Genomic DNA, 21386 nt, shown 5'->3' with positions numbered 1-21386 from the left:
TAGTTGATGTTGTACCTCCAACAGAGCTCATAAGGGAACAAACATAACTCAGATATACCCTAGCTGACCACCATCCAATATGAATAACTAATAACAATACCAAATACAATTTAGCAATGTCCACAGAGCAATCTGACTACGATCAAGAAGAATCCCATAATCAAAAGGGCGCTCAGATTCCAAAAATGCTACAGGACTTTAAATGGCATGAACGTGGTACACAAAAGTAGGTTCCACAACAAACATAGGAGTGTTTGTAGCTGTGAAGAGGATATGGTCTTGGTTCGCATTTCAGCACTTAGAACTGAGTCAAATGCTTTGTGCGCCTCTGGCTCGCTATGATTTAGAGTGCTTTCGCATGTCGACCCCATCACAAAACAGGGCTTCCATACTATGGACTATTGAGAGAGACACATGCAAATAGTTTTCCATCCAATCCACTGTGGACCCCAACCCTTACCGATCACTGCAAGTTAATAAGAACTCCAGACACAATGCATTTAAAGAAGTTAGGACAAATGGAACCTGCTTCATTAAAATAAGTCAATCTATGCAGCATTTGCTTCAGGGCGTTTGAGCTCTGATGGACTGTATTATGGGAAGAGGTGTGGCGCCGCGGCTAGGGCGACTGACTCCATGAAGGAATATGGAGATCACGGTTCGATCCCCGGCACCAGCGGCAGATTAGTCCAGCACCATGTGACTCTGGGCAATAGCTTGCTTAATCTTCCCAACGGGCCCCAGCGCCTAGAGACCCTTACCGGTGATTGTGCGCTTTACAAAATGTGGATTATTATTACTGTACTGTACCTTCCCAACCCTGCTCCATAGTACTCAAGAACAAATAAATAACTCGCCTTGCACTATCTGGAAAAAACGGACTGTGGTTTTGTTATTAAGGGGAAAAAAAGTCTCATGTAAAATAAGCTACTGCCTTTGGACATTTAGCACCTTTGATAGGGCGATATGCTCCAGGGACCAACAGCAACATTCAGCTACAAAAGAATTGATGTACTTGCACGCAAAAGCATGCCAGAAAGGGGCACGATCCAAACAGTATAACATCAAACTCTGATAAACCAATGCAAAAGATTATTTTAGAAAATACTTATACTTTAACAGCTGGTCCACTGTAAAGCACACCCAGGAGGGACCCTGATTTCTGTCAACAAACGGGAGATGCACTAGAGCAGGCATTGGTGGGAACAGGAGCTATCTCGGGTGTAATGTGTGCGAATACGGACACACTTCGATCCCTCTGGGACTTGTACACCATCTACTGACATTTCATTACTAAACAAATATCATTATCTTCCTACCATCAATAAAGCTGACCCCCAGAAGCCGTAGTTTATGCTAAAGTCTTCGGGGAGGAGAGAGCACTGGATGTACTTACGTAGCACTCGATTTACAGCATAGTAAAGGCACCCTCACCAGTCTCAGGCAGATCACCTTAAAAACTTTCTACAAGCACAGGCGAGCCTCAATGTACCATCTACGACCTGGGCTCCAACAAACGTACTCTGACTGAGAAGGGCTATAAATGCTGGTGATAATGTATTTGGGGTGACACAAGAAGCCCTTTCCAAGTCACTGAAATAATGCTGCATGATGCAAGACATAGCGAGGACCCTTAGAGGAAAAAACAGGACTGCTGAGCTAGAGACTGGGACGGAATTTAACTGTTCTAACCGCATCACCTGGTTCTGGGTGACCTTTCCTGTTAACCATCCTGTAGCTGTTAATTGGATTTAGGGATTTGAGGATACACAAGTCTCTGAAAGTAGATATTCGCCTGCAAGTGACAAGAATAGCTCCATGCTATTATTTATGAGCTCACCACAGTCACTTAGCACCAGATTCGGAGCACTAACAAATGTGCACACTCTTGATTTTGAGATGGAAGCTCCCAAAGAAAGGGTACTAGTGAGCAATTTTGGTGGGGCTTCTTTTCTTCTGCATTCTCCTGGTGAGTTTCTCCATTCTTTCTGCTTGCATTAAAAATCCGTTTTCACTGGGTTTTTTTTAAGAGATTCTTGAAAGAAGTGGATAAGCTCTAAATATTTTCTTTAGTTGTCCAAGCATATCGGCACATATACAATTAGATCGATGAAATATTTTTTGTGTATTTTTACTTACAGCAAAACATTATGACACCCTCGGAGAGTCACGATTAAAACCACATCAGCCACGTATATCAACATTATAGCAAACTTCTTAAAGAAGGGCAGAATTGTGCGGACAGAAAGGTGAAACATCCAGTACATACGTTGACCGTAGCTCTTGTGCCTTGATGTCCAACTAATTCCCTTTCATTCCTTCTAGAGAGAAAGACCGCAGTTGGGACAGGGATGTGATGCTTCCATCATGGGTAAACATTCACGCTTCTTGCCCGTTACTTGCAGCTCTAGGGATGTTGCTTTGTCTCAGAGACGACAAAAAAGTCACAGCTGTGGTCTTTTAAACAGCTGTTCATCATGTCTTACCAAACTCAATTCATTTCTTCACATTCAAAGATTATTCAGATCGAAATCTTCTTGAAACATCATGCACGTGGCTAGTTTTTATAGCAGATGGATAACATCTTTCTCCAGCATCCATAGTCGTAAATAAGAAAAATAAGGCAACAAGGTCCGATTACGAGTAAAACAAGCATTGGATAGCAAATAGGTCTCGCCTTTGGGACCTTATAAGTATTTAGTTATGCAGCACAAAAGCCTTACTGCAACAACATTAACTGTTGCATAGCAAAACACTTATAAGGTCCCAAAGGCGAGAGCTATTTGCTATGCCAATCTATCTATCTATCCACATATATATGTGTACATACAGACACACGTGTACAGCACTCACTTGTTCACTAGAAAGGACTGCAGATGTGCACATATCATATGGAAATTCCTCATAGTCTAACCCTACATACTGAAGAGCACTCTAAAAAGTCGAATAATTCAGAAATACTTTGTAAACATGTAAAACGGTTTTAACAAGCCTTTTGTGTGCCTGAACACAAAGAAGGTTTTCTTCCCAAATTACTTAAAATTGCCAACGAGGGGTCGTTTGACGATACCTGGCACTTGCCGCCTCAGCACTACATTTTTTCGAGTCGAGGCGCTGTATAGTACTTTCCCAAGACAGGAAACCTGAGGCCACATCCTGTTGTATGCAAATCCACCTATGCTAGGATATGTAACGAGGCCTGCTACAGGGTACCCTTTCGGAGTCCTGCATCTGATAGAAATGATCAGCTCGGGCAGTCATTTTGAAGCCTTCACTCTGTCACTGCTGTGAATGTGAAAGCGTTGCTAGGGCAGGGAGGTGTGGAGAGTTGCAGGTTTACAGTAGGATTCTTTGTGAGGATCATGGGACGCGGGTGCCATCCCAGTGACTGGGGCTGGGCCTGGCTGTGCACGGCAATGGCTCTTCGGAGTTTTTAAGCCGGGTATCAGGAAAAAGAACTGGGGAGCGGATATGGGGACACGCGAGTCACCCCCCACCCCCGCCCCCGCTTTGTTTAAAGGGTGGATGGGGACCCAGGTCGACAGGGGCTGCGATATCCAGCTGCACCCTAGCGCTGACAGCCAGGGCTGAGCCTGCAGACCGGAGTGGCATGAGATCAGAGGAAGAGGGCTGTGCAAACAGACCGGCGAGGGAGGCAAAAAGAGGCTAGGGCAGCTGTAGTGCACACCTAGTAACAGATGTGCCAAGGTGAAGTGATTTTGGGGCACTTCCATGTTGTTTGAAATGCACAGCCCAAGGACAGGATGCAGAAGCGTTCAATCCAATTAAATGAGTGCTCCTAAGTGACCTACGTGACGTGCGGCGCTTTCCTAAAAAAAAAAAAAAAAACAAGACAGGCCTGCAAGCATTGCGGGAGAATCGGATGAATGCAGAATAAAACCTGCAGAGTGTATTAAAGTGCCCCTTCTGGAGATAGCATGGGACATCACAAACCAAAAAGAGAGAAAATTATGAACACAAGGGTACAGGAAGAAATGTGACAACCCCCTTCAAAACACTTTCTGCTAGCACACCCGGTGAAGAGATTACAGGGCCAGATCATGACTGCACGTTTTAGTAACAGGGAGCACAGCTATCTGCTGCGTCCCGAGAATGCTCGCCTCTCCCAGTGCGCCAGCGCCATATCACTGCTGGAGGTGGGTAGTCACCGAGAAAAGGCAGAGTATTTAAAACAAGCCCTCTGCTGAAATGGAAGGGGAGGTGCCGCTCAATGAAAAGAATGCCCAAAAGTACAGCGCATACAAACAGAAAAAAAACAATCAAAGTGTGCGTGTGAAAGTGATCGCGAGCAGACATGCGTCCGCGACCGGGAGTGGTGTGCGCGCACGCGCAAACGGAAATTTAAAAAAAAACACGCAGGCTGGCTAGTGGTGTGCGCGCACCATGACGAGAGAGGAAAGCCAGATGACGCCTCTGCTCGTCATTGTGCGTGTAACCGCATGCTCTATGCCAGCCAAAAGCGTGTAGTAGGACTTTTAAAAGCCCACACACTAAATGTCTCGCAGCGCAGCGCATGAGCTGACTCAGGCGAGACCTAAAAAGAATTCTGTGCAAAAATTCCAGACGCTGGAATTTCAGCACATAATTCTTTCTATTATATGTAAAACCCTACGAAATGGGGAAGAAGTAGGCGGGCCTAGATTTACTAGGTGAAATTCGGCACAAAATCTTCAATTCTGTGTTTTTTTTAATCACAGGTATTTACTACATGCTCTGAGAAGGTGGTAAATGTTTGTGAGGCAAGTGGAGAATAGAGGAATGTGGAATGGCTAAAAGAAGCATTATACTCCCCTTGCCTTGGTGGAGGTTAAGGTGGGGCTGGGAACAGGGATCTGGTTGCAATTTAAGTATTTTCTAAATTGATTTTACCAGCCCAAATTTCTGGCCAGTAAAATAAGATTTAGTGTTCCTACACATGGGAAATTAAAATGTGGGAACACGGGCCCACTTACAACAGTACGGACCTCAATTCTGCACAGGGATTTTGCTCCGCTCAATTTGTAAAAGGGTCTTTAAGATGAGGCGAATTTCAAATGTTTGACCCATTCAACTCGAGATTCTCTCCTAAATAGACACTGAGCCCTGGTTAATATACTTGCGCCTTTCCCCCCCCCCCCAAAGGGCTGGATGTATTTATTTCCTAGGCTGGGGGGGGGGGGGGGGGGAGAGAGGAGAGGAGAGGAGAGGAGAGGAGAGGACAGGAGAGAGAGAGAATGAGATTATCTTAACCGCTTAGGCAATCACACAACGTAAAATACAAAGTCAGGCAGGAGACCGAGAAGAGACTACAATTCTTACCAGAAATAAACGATAGCTTATTTTATACCACCACGACAACCCCTGCGATCAACTTTTAGGCCCAGCACTCGCTTCCTTTTTTCTTACGCATAGCTCTTGGTAATTATTTTTCCCTAATTTGCAGCGGCTGATATTTCCTAGCTTTTTATTCCAACAGACAGCCAACAAAGAAGCCTGAAGAGGTGCACCACCAAAATACGCAGTTCATGCGTGACTGGAGGCAGCGTATTCTTTACTGGAATTATCAATTTCTTTTTGCTAAGGTAGATCCCAGAGTTGTTCTGAGGATGTTCACCTGCCATACAAGGATAGCAGGAACGACTCATGATTTAAATGCTTCCTCACCAGACCACTCAGCAGGTAAAGACGAATGATTACGTGTTTATCAGGTTACCTGGCACTCTTTCTCACTTTCGGGTTCTTAAATGTCTATGTGAGTAGTCTAGCAGAAGCAATCACTTGCAGGTCAAAATGTACTTACAGTACTCAACTACACCATTTGGTTGAGGCGGAGAAAGTGAAACTCTGCACAGTGATGCTGCACAGTAGATGTAGTCTCAAAATATCTAACTGACATCAACCACTGAACCCCATGCAAATAGTGGTCAGTGGGCCTATTATGATCAAGACACCAGAGCCTGAGTCGACAACGGTTACACACTCCTATTCCATTGGCTTTTCCTCCAAGGATCTGACCCAATTTATGTTACCTCCATAAATAAAATATATTTCTTTTACATCAGTCTCTTGGAGTACCTCATATCTACCCAGTTACTCAACCAATGCCTTAGGCTGGCCAGTCTCATTACACTGTATTTCAGCCAGCCACAAAAGACAGGAGCCATTGATGGTATTTATGTGGTATGTAGTGCTTCAGAAAGCCCCTTGCAATGAAAAATAAAAAGGATAATTACAGAACTACACCATATAACCAAACAAATTCAAGTGATATTCCCAATGCCATTAAAATAAACAACGGCATGTAGAGTTGACTCTAAACAATTCATGGTCTGGACTGATCTATTTGCATTAGTGTGAATTCCTCTTCCTGGAGTTTAGCACACAATTAATATTAATTGTTCTGATCAAACTTCAATAGATGGAATCGCTAGCCTCGGAGAAGTCCCATTACCTTATTGTTGGAGCAGACACAATAAGTACAGGGTCGAACAAGCAACAGTATAAACAAGCATTGGAAATGCAATTGGTCTCGCATTTATTTGAGTTTTAGAGCTATTGGCATTGTAAATGGCAATGTAGTTGCATATGCTACAGCAAATGAACGCATTCATTTTAATTTAATACTAGCATAATAAAAAAGCAATACTCCATAACCATACAATCAACCCCTAGAAAACAACATCTCACCAATAAGGCTTTACACTACCCTTAGACCATGTAATACTTCAAAAAAAGTTACCTTAAACACATCCTCCCAGTTGTAGAGCATTCGCTCCAACTATGGCAGAGTGGATTTAAAATTCATCACACAGTGGGAAATGTGATTATTTTGACCCTCCCACCCCCCACCCCCTTAAGGTGAGGACCCAGATAATGACCTGGAAAGAAAAAGCATGTTGTGCGGAATGGTTTTGTGGTGGTCCCATCGTACTAGGATCACCACAGGCTGAGTTATGGGCATAAATGTGTTTTGAATAAAGTGCCTGGAAAGCTTTATGGGGCGGATTTCAGTAGTGCAGTGATTATAATATCGGCTCCCCTGCTGAGCCGGGAAGATTCCCAGTAAAATGTTCCTTTTGTTTTCTTTCCCTTCTGTGGGCTCCCAGCGCATTACCCTTTTTTGAATGGACGCACATAAAAAGCATTTGTCTGTCAAGTTGACAAAGAAATGCTTTTTTTGTAAAAGCGCCCCATGACGCGCTTTCACGATAATGTCGGCCACGCCCATTTCTAAGCCATGTAACAGGGAGAGTTGTCACAGGAGGTTACAAATTGAGATAAGGCAGTACTAACGAGGAACTACTAAGCCTAATGACCAATGAAAAGACAGTTTCCAAAGGACAATCACACAAGCCAAACAGAAATATGGGCGGAGCTTCAAGTCCATACTACAATACAGCATGCCTTGCAGAGCAGCGCATGCGCTGCCCAGGTTCGACCTAAAAATAATGAGCTGCATCTGACAAGCAACGGTGAACATATTATTAGGAATAGGTTCACGTCACATACATTACTTCCAGTACAGTCTGGATTATTTACACATTTTAGTTAAACACGTGCTTTTGTTCACTACACTTTTATGTAAGTAGGCTGTAATTCAACTGTGAGCTTTTAAACGGATGAAGATTATGCTGTAGTGTTACTGAATAAAACAGATAACGTACAACACGGATAACGTGGAAAAAAACATATTCAGTTTACCAGAACAAAATATGATCTCAGAACAAAAAAAACCCCACAAAGAAAGAAAGAAGGAGTAGCAGCGTGATAGCTACTATATTAATACAGTAGCACTGCTTTTATTTAAGAATATGGAGGGCTGTAAATACAAGGGTGTTCAGTTTTTATTGCAAATCAATATGTTCGAGCTAAATAAATCATGGTAGTTTTTATTTAAGAAAGAAGTATTCATGTAACACAAGGTGTTTGCCTTTAGTTCCAAAACGTGTCCACTCATCTTAGTTGCGTTTCCTTACTTTTTCTCCCCCCAAAACAACATGCTACGTAAATAAAGGGTAATAATCGCATTTTTTAATGCCTTGCGTGCATAAAATATGCTGAACTTGACTTCCAAAGAAGTATGTTCCAGCTCTAAAGTGTGCCCAACCTTTATTCCAAAAGCGTATCCTTGGATTGAAGGATACTCAACTTGTATTCGAACTCCTGTGTGCCAAATTAAACATGCCCTTCTCTTACTCAAAAAATCTGTTAACCACATATATTGCGCCCCACTCAACGTAGGTGATACTTTTAATGTCTTGGGGGCACCGTTTTCAGTCCTGAACACACGTAATGCCACTGTATTTATTTATTGAGAACTTTTAGACACGATTCATTTGTGCAAAACAATTCGTATGGGCCCACAAGCTGCACTTTCGAACACCAAGGCTAATCTAATGTCCACCTCTTCCACCACTCTACAAATCCTATATCGTAATCTCATTCTTATCCTCTTCATCCCTTCTTTCTACATCGTGTCCCGGTTTGTCTGTCGTTCTCTCCTCCTTTGTCCTCCCTTTTCTGCTTGTCTCCGTTAAAGTTTAATGATAAAAAAAAGAAGTCCTGGTAGACAAAAATAAGTGACGGGCACATCACTAGAACGAATTAAAAAGACTGATTTTAGGGTGCAGTGAGCCCTATGCATCAGGCTAGATTAGCACTTCAATGCGCTGGCATAGACAGTTAGATCACACTAAGACTACAACGCCCAAAATGCATTGGGACGTCAGACGACGGCCTGGAAACAGTGGCCACCCAAACTCAAAACGAACTAGTTCCTGAATTAAAGGTGCTACTTATCAGTTCAAAAACGTCTTCACTCATGTGTGCTCACATACTCTTACAAAGCAGAGTAGAAACAGAAAAAACTGAACATTATTCCACCACAGAGTCACAATGAACATTATTCGACCACAATGTCACAATGGGTAAAATGAGAACGAAAGAAAACACATCCCGGTGTGGAACCAACCGAGTCATTTAGTGCATTGGTTGTACCTTGATTTTTTTTTTAAGTGCAGCTATTATTTCAAGCAATACAACATGCACTCAAAAGAAAACTAAATGATGCTTGAAGAAAAAGCTCTATCTAGCGTATACAGAATCAAACACAGTGAAGAAACAGGTAACTTTGAGAGTTACAGCACACGAGAAATACTGTTGCCTTGAATGAGGTGGGCGTGGCTAGTAGGTGTGCAACGTGTATTTCCAAACAATGATAAAGCGTGCATGATGATGGGTTTTAAAGGATAACATAGGGAAGTATTCTGATGCCAAGTAGCCTCTGCGGCATCCCTGCCCTGGCTGGTGCCCCTGCACACCTGGCTCTCTGCAGCAGCAGCACTCCTAGTGCCGCCCGCCTCCCCAAAGAAGGTGTGAGGGCTCCTGCAAACCAAGAGATCAAGCTGCGGACCGCTGCCTTTACCTGCTCTCTGCCGGCTGCCCGCTCCTCCGCTGCTCCTTTCCTTTTCACCGGCTGAGGCTTCCTGTCAGCGGCCAGGAGGAGCCTGCCATCCCTCTGCGCAGCGGGCGGCGGCGGTTCCGGCCGGTCACGATACTTGCCCTTCTTCATATCTTCTCCCCGTTCCCTCCCCCTGGGTCTCCGCAGTGGTATGACCCTCCGTACACAGACCGAACGTTGGACAGGCGATCACACGGGGCGGGGGGAGCGTGTGTGTTCAGCCTCGCAGTCTGAAGCCTCGCGCATGATGGCATCCGCCCCGGAGGTTATTGTGCGCCGGGAGGCGTCCTCCTTGTCTCCGTCAGCGCTGTGCAGTCCGGTCGGTGAAGCCTCCGCGGCATTGCGCGTCACCCGGCCGCTCCGTCCCTCACATACTCCAGCACAGTTTCTTCAGGTCTCCGCCCTCCTCTATTTTCTTCCCCCTGCCTCGCAGAACTATTCTCCTGTCAAGCTGCGTGGCGGAGTGCGCATGCGCAGCAGAGGCGCGCGAGGAGTTGTCTGCGTACTCACTCGGTCGTGCTGCAGCTCGCGCTGCGGGATGCAGAGCAGCACTGCGTAGTCACTGGGAAGTCTGCAGCATTACTGCGTGGAGTCACTGGGAAGGCTGCAGTATTGCTGCTGCACTCTGCGGTGTAGGATGAAGGGTGCACTTTGGAATGCTGTGCAGGCAGCAACAACATTCAGATGAATAAAACAAGTGAAGTGCATTATTATTTTTAAGTTTTTACAGAGTACATCCTATTCTTCTTAAATTTACAATTGTCTACGTTGCCGTTCAAATCTTCCATGGGGGCGTATGGTATTAAGGTTATCAGGCAGCACGTTTTGCCCTTTGGTGGCATGGAAGCCTAGGGATTTTACAAGGTTGTAACTAAATTATTATGAGTAGAAAATATAGGTTAGCCTCACAAAAATACACGAGAGAAAGAAGATGAAGTACATTTCGTAAGAACACATTTGGATACACAATTTTCACCATTTGGTGTTTGCGTAGCACTGCACACAGGGAATTAGGTAGGTGTTTCAGTGTTATGTGAAGGACGTCAAGAGAATCGAAAAAGACGCACCTCTAATTAACACCTGGACATCAATGATATTAAACAGCACCCTCCTCCCTTCTGCCCCCCCTTATGCAATGCAAAGGAGGGAAGCGTAGAGAACGACTGCCTTGGGCAAGACATGTGGACTCGACTGTAAGGGTGCATGGAAAGGACAGACTCCCTTCTCGCTCTGCACAGCTGTGGAGCTTTTCTTTTATATCCTAGCACGTGGGAAGACAGGGGTATCTATAAAGACAGGGGTATGTATATAATCGCCCCATCTTCTAGTCCTGGCAGGGCAAGAGAGGGTGAAGGCATTGATGTTTTTTGATCTCCCCCACGCTTCTGTGGCAGGCTAGACAGAGCTCTGCATCAGTGGGCATAACTATGCATTATGGTGTGCATAATTGAGTATTTGCTCTTCTGCTGCACTACTTTTGTCCTTTTTCCTTCCAATTTTGCAAACGCGTTTTTTTTTAATAATAGGTGAATTTACCCACATAAAACATGATACATCACATGCACCATTTTCACTGGTGAAAAGTGTTTTCATGTGTGGCCTGACAGCACAGCTGTCGCAGATCTTATGTATAAGCACCTAAAAAAAGATCTTTCAGGAGCACAACAAAGAGGGTCTTTGACTCCACCCACATATTTTAATTGAGCAGAAGTTGAGTGCTTTCACAGAAATAGTGCTTCACCTCCACTCAGCTGTGATTGTTTCACTTGTTTATTCAGCCGCTTGAGCCCGCAGCAATATGCCTGCCTAGAGAAGGCAACTAACACATATAAAGTAACAAGCTCACAACGGGAGGGATGGGGCTTGACATTTCAGCTGCACACACATTGTCCTGTCATGCTTTTAAAATGTCAGAAAAAGTGGATCATTTTCATTGATCGTTTTTCTCTGATAGCAGGAGGAAATGCATGAGGAATATGTTGCTTTTTTCCAGTAGCACCTTGATGGTTGCCAGTTTATGTGCACCTGAATAGGGATTTTTGATTATGGTCCCAAGCTAATGGTAAATGCTATCAGTCTTATCGGGACATTGGGAAAAGGTATGCCAGTTTTTACGGATGGATTGTTATTACACTGCTAAAGCCTGTAGGCAGGTATATTGTTACATGGAATCTCACAGATTACTATAATATACAAGGGTAATGGTGTTGGTGACCCATCCTTACAAACTATGGGGATAGAAAATATGTACTACGATAGTGCTTATTAGACTCTCTTAGCAGTGATTTTACATTGGTTTGACAACTGTAAATTTGTACATATTAGTAATTTTATTATCGTATACCTATGGTTGCTTTGTGGGAAAGTGTATTACCAACACAGTTGGTCTGAGTTGGTTATGTTGGCAAGCCATTCATAAAGGTGATGGATTGTCATGAAAAATTATGATAAAGACAGTAGGTAAGAGATAGAGAGTGGGCGGAGTTCGGACGCCTCCTGGCCGTCGTTAGCACACGCCCACCGTGACACGTGACGGCCGGCGGGGGCCGTCCTAAGCAACGAAGGGGGTAATATGGTTGGCTAGAGTTTTGATGTTGGTGTCCCTCTGACAAACCATGGGGAGAGAAAAGTTAGACTGTGAGAATCCTAGTTGGGCTCTCTTAGGAGTGATTGTGTTTTGCTTTGCCGACTGTATTTTTGTATTCTTTTGTAATTTTATTACTGTATTCATGAAAGGTGCCTTGTGGGAAATGTTTTGGCCTCCTTTGATGATGGTGACAAGCCAACAATAACAGCCATGGTCCTTATCAGTTCACCAGTAAAAGTCATCCCAGACTTTAGATGTGATCTGCTTATAATGGAAAGGTTATGACAAAAAAGTATGCCTGACTTACTTACTGTGAAAAGTGTATGTATGTTAATGGAAATAGGCTTAAAGCAGTAAATTGTAACTACATTGTGCTAAAGCCTTTAGGGAGGTATTTAGTTTCTCAGAATTTTGTAAATTACCATAGTAAGGAATGGGTTAGTGATCCACCTAAATAAAGCCACAAGGATAGAAGATTTGCAATATAGTAATTATTACTAGGGGTTATGCCCAGTATAGTGTGTCTCAGATTGTTATGCAGATGTGTTAGAAATTGGGTTACTGGTTGACTGGGGTGTGAGCACTGTAAAAGCAGTAACAGCAATCCTACTCAGGGTAATGCAAAAGCAAACCCCAAATGAACCTGTGCTCAACCCGCTGGTAGCTTGGCACAGAGCAGTCTGGCTTAACCGGGAGGCAATGTCCAAAGTATTTGTGCAACACTTCAAACAGTAAACCAGTAAAAACACCACAAAAAAAAGAATCCCACACCAGGCTATCAAAATAGAACATAATTAAATAAATAAAACAAGACTAAAACAACAAAATCCAATCAGTAGAACCAGATATTCCATTTGAAAGTTTTTAGATAAAATAGTGCCAAAAAGCACAAAGCGCCAACTGTGGATATCGGGTCACGCCGGACCGAGACAAAAACACAAGTTCAGGCTGACCGCGATGGAGCGCATGCCGGCAACAGGTACCCAATTAGGCCAGCTGAACAGGGTAGGTTAAATCCTGGTTTGCGGAGGTTTGCATGTATCCTTGTTGTAGATGCGCTGTTATGAGATGCGGCGAGACTGTGGGGCGAGGTCCTGTTGCGTCAATGTTGAGGATCCCATTGATGGACCTTGCAAAGCAAAGTCCAGTGTTGAGGATGCGCAATCAATCGGGGCGATATGTCCGTTCTGAAGAGCTGTGAGGCTGTGATGCAGATTCCAGTGTCATCATCAAGGCTGCTGTAGATGAGGGATGCGAGGGCTTGCACTGATGATGCATTGCACAATGGCGATTCCGAAGGCGTCGCGGGTCGCGGCAGTGATGCAGATCTTTGCAATGGGTCTAATCCACGCAGATGTAGATATGCGTCTGTTCTGCCCAGGTTTGCGCTGCGCAGCAGAGAAGATGCATCAGTTCTGCTGGATCCACAGAGGTTGGCAGAGCACCATAAGCTCATTTCCTATGGTCAATGACTGGGGTGGCACAATTTGGTAGGGTAGACTTACAGATGGCAGAGTCCAAGTGCAGATACATTTTTGTTAAAAGCCTTTTATGTCCCTGAGGCTTCAGATCAGGAGGCCAGCCAACAAGCCCTTGGAGTCACTCTGGGTTTTGAGTTCAAGAAATGCAGGTCCAGTCTTCCCACCCAGAGAAGATGGCAGCAGGCCGCAGGTCAGCACAGCAAAGCAGGAGTTTAGCAGAGTGCAATCCAGCAGAGTGGCAGTCCTTGTAACAGAACATCAGTCGTTCTTCATGCCAGAGTATCTACAGGTCCAGAAGTGTACTGATGTGGTGGTGTCAGAGGTTCCTCTTTTATACACAGTTGTGCAATTGAAGTGAGAAGAAACATCTAGAGGCATGCCTTTGAAGTGCACAGATGCCCTACCTTCACTGCCCTGGCTCCAGACTAACTACAAAGGGCATGCAGCTCTTTGTGTGGAGACATAACACAGCCTATTAAGGTGTAAGTGAGGCTGGGCCCAGCTCCTCACGCCCATCCTGCCAGCGATGGCCCAGCCAGTCACACTTAAAGCTCCTATTGTGTGTGGCTGCCCAGAAGGAGTGCACAAAGCCTAACTGTAAACTATGCCTAGTCTTGTGATCAGAGACAGGCTGTAGGCATGAAATGGTTAAGGCAAGAAAATGCCGACCATCTAAAAGTATCATTTTCAGAATTGTAATTTAAAATCTGACTTCACCATAAAATAGGATTTTAAATTAGGATTCCAGATACACCAAACATGAACCAGTTATCTCTTTTCATTTGGAAATTACACTTATCAAAGGCAACTCTAATGTTATCCTACTGGAGAGATGGGCCTTGAAGTAGTGATAAACAAATTTAAGAGTCTTTCACCCCCATGACATATAAAACTTAAAAGTACATGTCATGCTTTTTAAATACATTGCACCCTACCCTCTGGCCTTTCCAGCGCCTATCCTAGGGGTGGCTTATATGTATCAAAAAGGAAGGTTTGGGCCTAGCAAAAGATTTATTTTGCCAGATAGAAATAGCAGGTTAAGACTGCACACACAGGGTCTTCAATGAAAGGCTTCAAATATGTTTAACGGGCTACTTAAGTGGGGGGCACAATCTGTGCTGCAGGGCCACTAGTATCCTTTAGTTAACAGGCCCTGGACACATGTAGTGCCACTCAACTAGGGACTTACAAGAGAATTAAATATGCAAATTGGGTATATACTAGGTTACCATGTTTTAGGAAAAGAGCACAAACACTTTTGCTCTGGTTAGCAGTGATAAAGTGTTCTTAGTCCAAAGGCCAGCAAAAACGAAGTGAGCACAAACAGGGGGTCTGAAGGCAAAAAGTTAGGGTAAAACCAAGACAAGGATGCCAGGTCTAACGAGATTCATTATTAATAAATAATGCATGCATCTTTATATATAACTATGTATTCATATTGATACATAAAGAGACTTTGGGTCAGCACTCTTCTGCCATTGGTCTGTCTGAGTTTCATTTACACTCTGCCTCCATTTATGACAGCGTACTGTATGGGGTGATTGTTTAGTCCACATCAGTCATTTCCTTTCTTTCCCCAATGAATGACAGTATTTCCTGATCACATGCACACATCTCCCTGAAGTTAGCACACTTTAGTGTCAGGGATGGTTGGCCAATCCTTAATTTTTAATTTTCTTGTTTTATAGATCTCCTTTAATTTCTTTGATTCTCCTCTTTTTAATTGAAATTTTCTTAAGAGGATACTACATCTCCCCAGACAGTGCTAACAGTCAATATGAATATTGAACTGAGCACTTATCTACGTGAGGCCAAGGTTTTGGACCCCACTCAATTTGGGTTCAGGGAAGAGCACAGCACGGAAACTGCCCTTCCTAAATCAACTGAAGAAATCAGGAGAGTGTTGGATCAGGGAGGAAAGGCTGCACTGATCCTGCTTGACCTCTCCGCAGCCTTCGATACAGTCCACCATGGAGTATTGATGGGCCGTTTGTTGGCTTGCGGAGTACAGGATAAAGCCTGGACTCTCCTTAAATCCTTCCTCCCGGACAGACTACAGATAGTCGCTTTAGGTGAGTTTGTCTCAAAATCTTTCTCACTCCCATGTGGAGTTCCACAGGGGTCATCATTGAGCCCTACGCTTTTTAATATTTATGTATCCTCCTTGGCCCCCCTGATCAAGTCATTCAGATTTTGTCTTGCATCATATGCCGATGATACCCAAATTGTGGTATCCCTTCGACCAGGTAAGGAGAAGGTAACTGGAGAAAGGCTCCAGGATTGTATGGAGGCAGTAGGATGCTGGATGACGCAAAACTGCTTAAAGCTGAATGCTAGCAAAACTGAGGTCATCCTGTTTGGGAACAATGCTAATTTGTGGACCCCAAGTTGGTGGCCAAACTCAATGGGGACTTTTCCAATACCCACCAGGAAAGTAAAAAACTTGGGAGTGGTAATAGATGAACACCTTGACATATGTGGTCAAGTCAATGCCGTTATCTCTGCCACAACATATATTCTCAGGACTATGAGGAAAACTCTGCCGCTTCTGCCAGAAGACAGCCAGCGCACAGTGGTCACAGCCTTGATTATGTCAAGACTAGACTATTGTAATAGTCTATACTTAAACATGCAGGAGCGCGGTATGCAAAAACTTCAGATGTTGCAAAACGCAGCAGCCAGATTGCTCACTAAAACCTCGAAATTTGCATCGATTTCGAGTGCAATCAGAAAATTTCATTGGCTGCCCGTTAAAAAACTGGTTCTCTTTAAAACACTTTGTTTAATTTTCCGAGCTCTTCAAGGTACAGGCCCAGCCCATCTGAAACATCAATTTCAGTGGTACGTGCATAAAAGATCTTTACGCTCGTCAGGAGCGAAATTAGCAGTAGTACCACCTATAAAAAAAGTTAGATGGGGAGGCAGAAGTTTTGCCGCTGGTGCAGCTAAGGCTTGGAACAAGCTCCCTTTCTAGCTGAGAAATTTTAATGATCTATTGGCCTTTAGGAAGGCGTTGAAAACATGGTTGTTCTGAATACCACTCTGGCAGCATTCTATGAAAGGCGGGAGGACTGCAGCAAGCGCCAGGACACCTCAGGGTAACCGTGCGCTGTATACGTTTTCCTAGCATAACATAACATAACAGGCCACTTGCTTGCCATTCGTTTGATCTTCAGTGCGCCACATCCCAAGTGGCCACTTCCTCCAAAGCAGGTGACCACTATAGACTGCTGGTTCACATGGTTTATAATTGTCCTGTCATTCTAAGACTGTCAACGTTTTGGATCTAAACATGGCGGCCATTTTGGAACTTTAAAACAACAATAGACTTTATGCAATACCACGGCAAGACGGAGACCCATTCCTATGTTTCTTTTCGTTATTACAAGCAAATTTCTGCTGTGTTTGGATGGTAGCATGTGTTCTTTTTCTTGATTGTATTTTTAAAAAATGTATCTTGCAGATGATTTTGAGTGTATGAAAGTTTTATTGTGGTTGGGTTAAAGGACAAATGTACGAATGAATAAGTGAGTGGATGAAAAGATAGAAGCGTGCAAAGATAAGTGGCAGTATGCTCATATGATAACTTATTGAACGCTTAAGTTTGTCAATGAGATAAAAGGAATTCTCATTCAAAAGCCAGACTAATCGGCTTGTTTAATAGGTATACCTATCAGTTGTATACTTTCTCTGATTTGATTTGTTGACATGTTAATGTTTGCAATGAAATGTAAGGGAAACTAGATGGCTGCTCTCTTAAAATGTTTGACGGATTCCAGCAACCACATTCGGTGATGTTCTTAAAAATTCAGAACATTTAACCAATCAGAAAGCTTCTTTTTGTTTTCCCATTTCCCCAAATGTTTGTGAATATTAAAAAAATCTCTTTTTATGGCTGAAAGTCCGCTAACCAAAAATGCACCAAACCAATTAAAGACACGAAATAGAAGCATGCATTGTGTGCCTGCAAAACATGGTATATTTTCATTCAGTTGCATTTTTTTCATTCACAACTAAAGTGATCTATCGGGAACTCAATATAAAAAGCCAAAAACACTTGTTTTTGGGCCCCTTTATAACTTTTTCCTCTTTGACTAATCTGCATTAAATTTAATAAGATGAGCCTAATTAGGCAGTGGGTTGGAAGTGATCATCAGTGAAAAAATGTGGTCTGTTCTTTAGATTGTTCTATCAGTCTTAAATCAGAGGCAGGAATGCTGCCACTAAGATATTTGTTTTATTTTTTGTGTTTTCTATAGCGCGAAATATGACCCTGCACAGGGTATCAGAGCGCTTTACAGGAGCATTAAAACACATCGACCTTTACATATTACAAGACATTAATGGTTAGCGGCATTTGCAATTCCGTAAGGTATAACAACAAATATAGTGTTCACGGATAGATTACCATAAAGTCTCTAGAACTATAAAATACAATGAAATAAAAACAAATATACAAGTCCAAAATTGTACAGTGAGCTGCTTGTGTGAATATTCGACCAGCAAGTGTAAGCATCCGGTCGCGGTTTCCGCAGGAGTGCCAGGAGCCGACGAGAACCCCAACCCTTCCCCCTACACCACCTGTGCCTATCAAACACTAGGACACAAGGGTGATATGGAGGGAAAGGAGGGAACAAAACAAGGAAAGTAGGGGGAGACAAAACACTGGACTCTTCGCACACTGCTCTCTTCTGCTTCTTTCGGAAGATGAAGCTACAAGGAATAATGGGTTAATACAACAACAGTCAACCCACAAACCCCCAATGTTAATACATAGACCACCTCTTACCTGAGAGTACAAGGGTGTGTCAATGAAAGCAACTAGGACATCTTCTGGAAATGTACATGTGATCATGGAACTTATGGATATCCAATATGGCCTAGATTGAGGGATATGAATTATTACCTCTGGTTATGACACTGGTATATACCTATATAAGGGTATGAGTCTGCTTCTTACCTAACCAGAACCACCTCTGGGCTAAAGTATCTTGTATGGTCAAAGGTCGGGATCACAGAAGTAGTTGCCTAGAGGGCAATAAATACATACATGAACACCAATAGAATATTTGACAAGAACACAATGTAAATATAGTGCGCTACAAGCGCTTTACCGGTTCTTCTTGTCCCTGTACTGTGATGAATGCCAGAATCCGAGAAGTCCAGAGAACGAACAAATAATATGGCAAAAAAGAGAATGAGGAAACTCACCAGGCGGCCCACAAATCCCACAATGCCACATAAACCCCTTGTACCACTGCTCATGCAAATACCAGCCGTCCGGCGGGACCTTAGTCCGGCCCAACGACGGGTCCGCAAGAAACAGGGTGAAGAAAGTCACTGTTACACCGGGGTAAGACAGCCGGCACTGGGCGAGGGAAAGAATAAGTAGTAGCCCCCATGTTAAACAGGACACGTGGGACTACCGGGAATCAGGCAGGGAATTCTCAGAACTGCCCCTGAGAAGAAATCACTGAAGAACTCTCGGCGTGAGATCAGGCCCGGTTCTAGCGGGTGGGCCGGGTGGGCCAGGCCCACCCAAACATGAGCCTGGCCCACCCAAACAGGATCCTTGGCCCTCACAGTGAGGGCTTGAAGACAGGCGGGCAATGCCTTTGGGATCAAAGTGCTTCAAACCTCCCCCTTCTTGTGTGTCAGCCCGGGCCGTGACAGCTTCTCCGGGCGCACGCACGGACAGTTTTACAGATTATCACAGCCGCCCGAGTGCTTCACAGGTCTTTACAAGACCATTTACATGTTAACGAGGCTTTGCTTATTTTTTCACCCCTTTATCTCTGCATGGCGAAAGGCGACAAATCCTTTCTTTCACAACGGTAACCTTTGGTAACCATTGCCTACTGTCATGCTGCATTGATATTTCTTTTTTTATGTAGCGCAGGAGAAAATAAGTTTGTTTATTTATTTATTTCCGTATTTTAGGTTACTTTATTAGCAGAACATTTATATACAAATATATAATATGTAAATTTAAGATTGCTCATTTGCACAAGAAAGAAAAATAAATCAAAAAGTGCAATTCTTTGTGTGTTAAGCAACTCCATGGGCACTGAATAAGCCAATCTGCAAATTATGTGCAACAGCTGCATTTCTCCGTCGATCCTCCTTTGCACACACACCCCTGGCCACATTTATCGCATCCGAGTGGGCAATAGGAACAGCAGCTTTTTTTCGAGGATGTACATTTACAGTTCTCAAACTTGCACGACCCAGTACATGAATAAGAGCCACTGGTGGCACAACCGCAGTCTTTAGGGTCCATGTTTTGAAGCAGATGTTAGCTACGGATTATCAGCCCAGTATTGAAAGGTCTCTGTAAAATTTGTTTATTTCTATTCACCTTTTCTGACCCCTGCAGTGGCTTATCACATAAGGCTGTGACACAAAGTTTGACTAATGGAGTAGGTAAGAGAATGCGTTACTACATTTTTTTCTTTTTAAAATCTGCACAGGCCCAGCAGGACACATACTTTGTGTGCGCTTCATTTAAACAGTTTTTATCATTATCATGGCTGATGCAGGACAACAATAATACAAAATGCCCAGATAACGCTGGTGATTAATGATCCTGCTGGAGAGCAATCATTTGTCTGTTAGTAGTTTTTAAATGCTGATGAACTGTATTTTATGTGGATAAATTCAGGGCTTTAAGTGGGATGAAAAAACTGGGGGGTCTCTCAAAGGGGCGTGGCCAATGTAATTGAGGACGTGGCTTAAAAACAGTACATTAAAAATCTGTGTTTAGCAGTGTGCGGCCCGACTTGTATTTTGCTGTTTCTGTCATTGTATCCAGGTATATGATACAACAAGTGACATCATACCTTCAAGCCAGGACTATTGGCTTTGTCAATGGTTGTTAGTTGCATAAAATAAATAACAGGATCTATGGCTTGTATATAATATTGCAAAAGCTTCCACTTAAAAAACTGCGTGTGCTCAGACCCAGCGAGACCCGGCCCACTTAAAGCCCTGGATAGCTCAGTGGGTTACTGCCTTTGTTACAGAGATCCTTGTGTTAATTGCAGTTCAGAAGTTACAGTCCTTACATAGGACCGTAACCAATGAACTGTCATCAAAGAGCTGCATACAAACATGAATGGTATAGTTAGAACTTCGCTTTTTTTGTTTTGTGATATAGTTAGAACTTCCCCAGTCTTTCATTATTCTAATGTTGCTAAAATGAGTATGTTTGGGCAGATACATTTTTATCAGTAAAGCTGACCCCCATGGAATACTCTTTAAATCCTAAGGTTGTGTTTCCCCAGACCAAACCCTCTTAAAATATCCTGCCCACCAGTATGGGTGACATGTGATTCATACACCTTGTAATCCTCATTGGCTTATATGACATTCCCTATAGCCTGATTTACATACTTGTATGATTCATTGTCTCTGTATAATGTGTGCGTTGTGTAAATTACTGACACACGCTACACTAATATGAGTAGCGCTATACAACAAATGCATATGAGAGAGGGCTACGTAAAGATAAAGGGCACTGTTGGAGGGTGGCAGTGAGGGAATCTGAGGAGGAGGTAGTGGGAGGGGCTATGGAGCGATGAGGGGCACTGGTAGAGGGTGGTAGTGAGGGAATCCGAGGAAGAGGTCATGGGTGGAGGGGGGAGTTAGGGAGAGAGGAGAGGCACTGGTGGAGGGTGGCAGTGAGGGAATCTGAGGAGGAGGTAGTGGGAGGGGCTATGGAGCGATGAGGGGCACTGGTGGAGGGTGGCAGTGAGGGAATCCGAGGTAGAGGTCATGGGGTGGAGGGGGTAGTTAGGGAGAGATGAGGGGCACTTGTGGCGTGTGGCTGTGAGGGAATCCGAGGCGGAGGTCAATAGGG

General features: G+C 43.7%; 1 protein-coding gene and 1 pseudogene across 3 annotated transcripts in view; both read right to left on the bottom strand.

The window, feature by feature from the left end:
- LOC147747076 (microtubule-associated serine/threonine-protein kinase 2-like) overlaps window positions 1–9889 on the bottom strand; it is a 1134689-nt gene extending 1124800 nt beyond the window's left edge. For all 3 annotated transcript variants that reach the window (XM_086952330.1, XM_086952331.1, XM_086952332.1), the window contains exon 1: window positions 9425–9889. In XM_086952330.1, coding sequence (XP_086808456.1) covers window positions 9425–9571 — 147 coding nt within the window. In that variant the 5' untranslated portion in view covers window positions 9572–9889. The remainder of the gene's footprint in view (window positions 1–9424) is intronic.
- A 9727-nt stretch (window positions 9890–19616) lies between these two features.
- Window positions 19617–19808, bottom strand: LOC147747075 (metallothionein pseudogene; annotated as a pseudogene).
- Between the last annotated feature and the right edge of the window lie 1578 nt (window positions 19809–21386).

This window comes from Lissotriton vulgaris, chromosome 1_1, assembly GCF_964263255.1.
Source record: "Lissotriton vulgaris chromosome 1_1, aLisVul1.2, whole genome shotgun sequence".
In the NCBI taxonomy this organism is placed as follows: domain Eukaryota; kingdom Metazoa; phylum Chordata; class Amphibia; order Caudata; family Salamandridae; genus Lissotriton; species Lissotriton vulgaris.
This window is presented reverse-complemented; position numbering and strand designations above follow the sequence as displayed.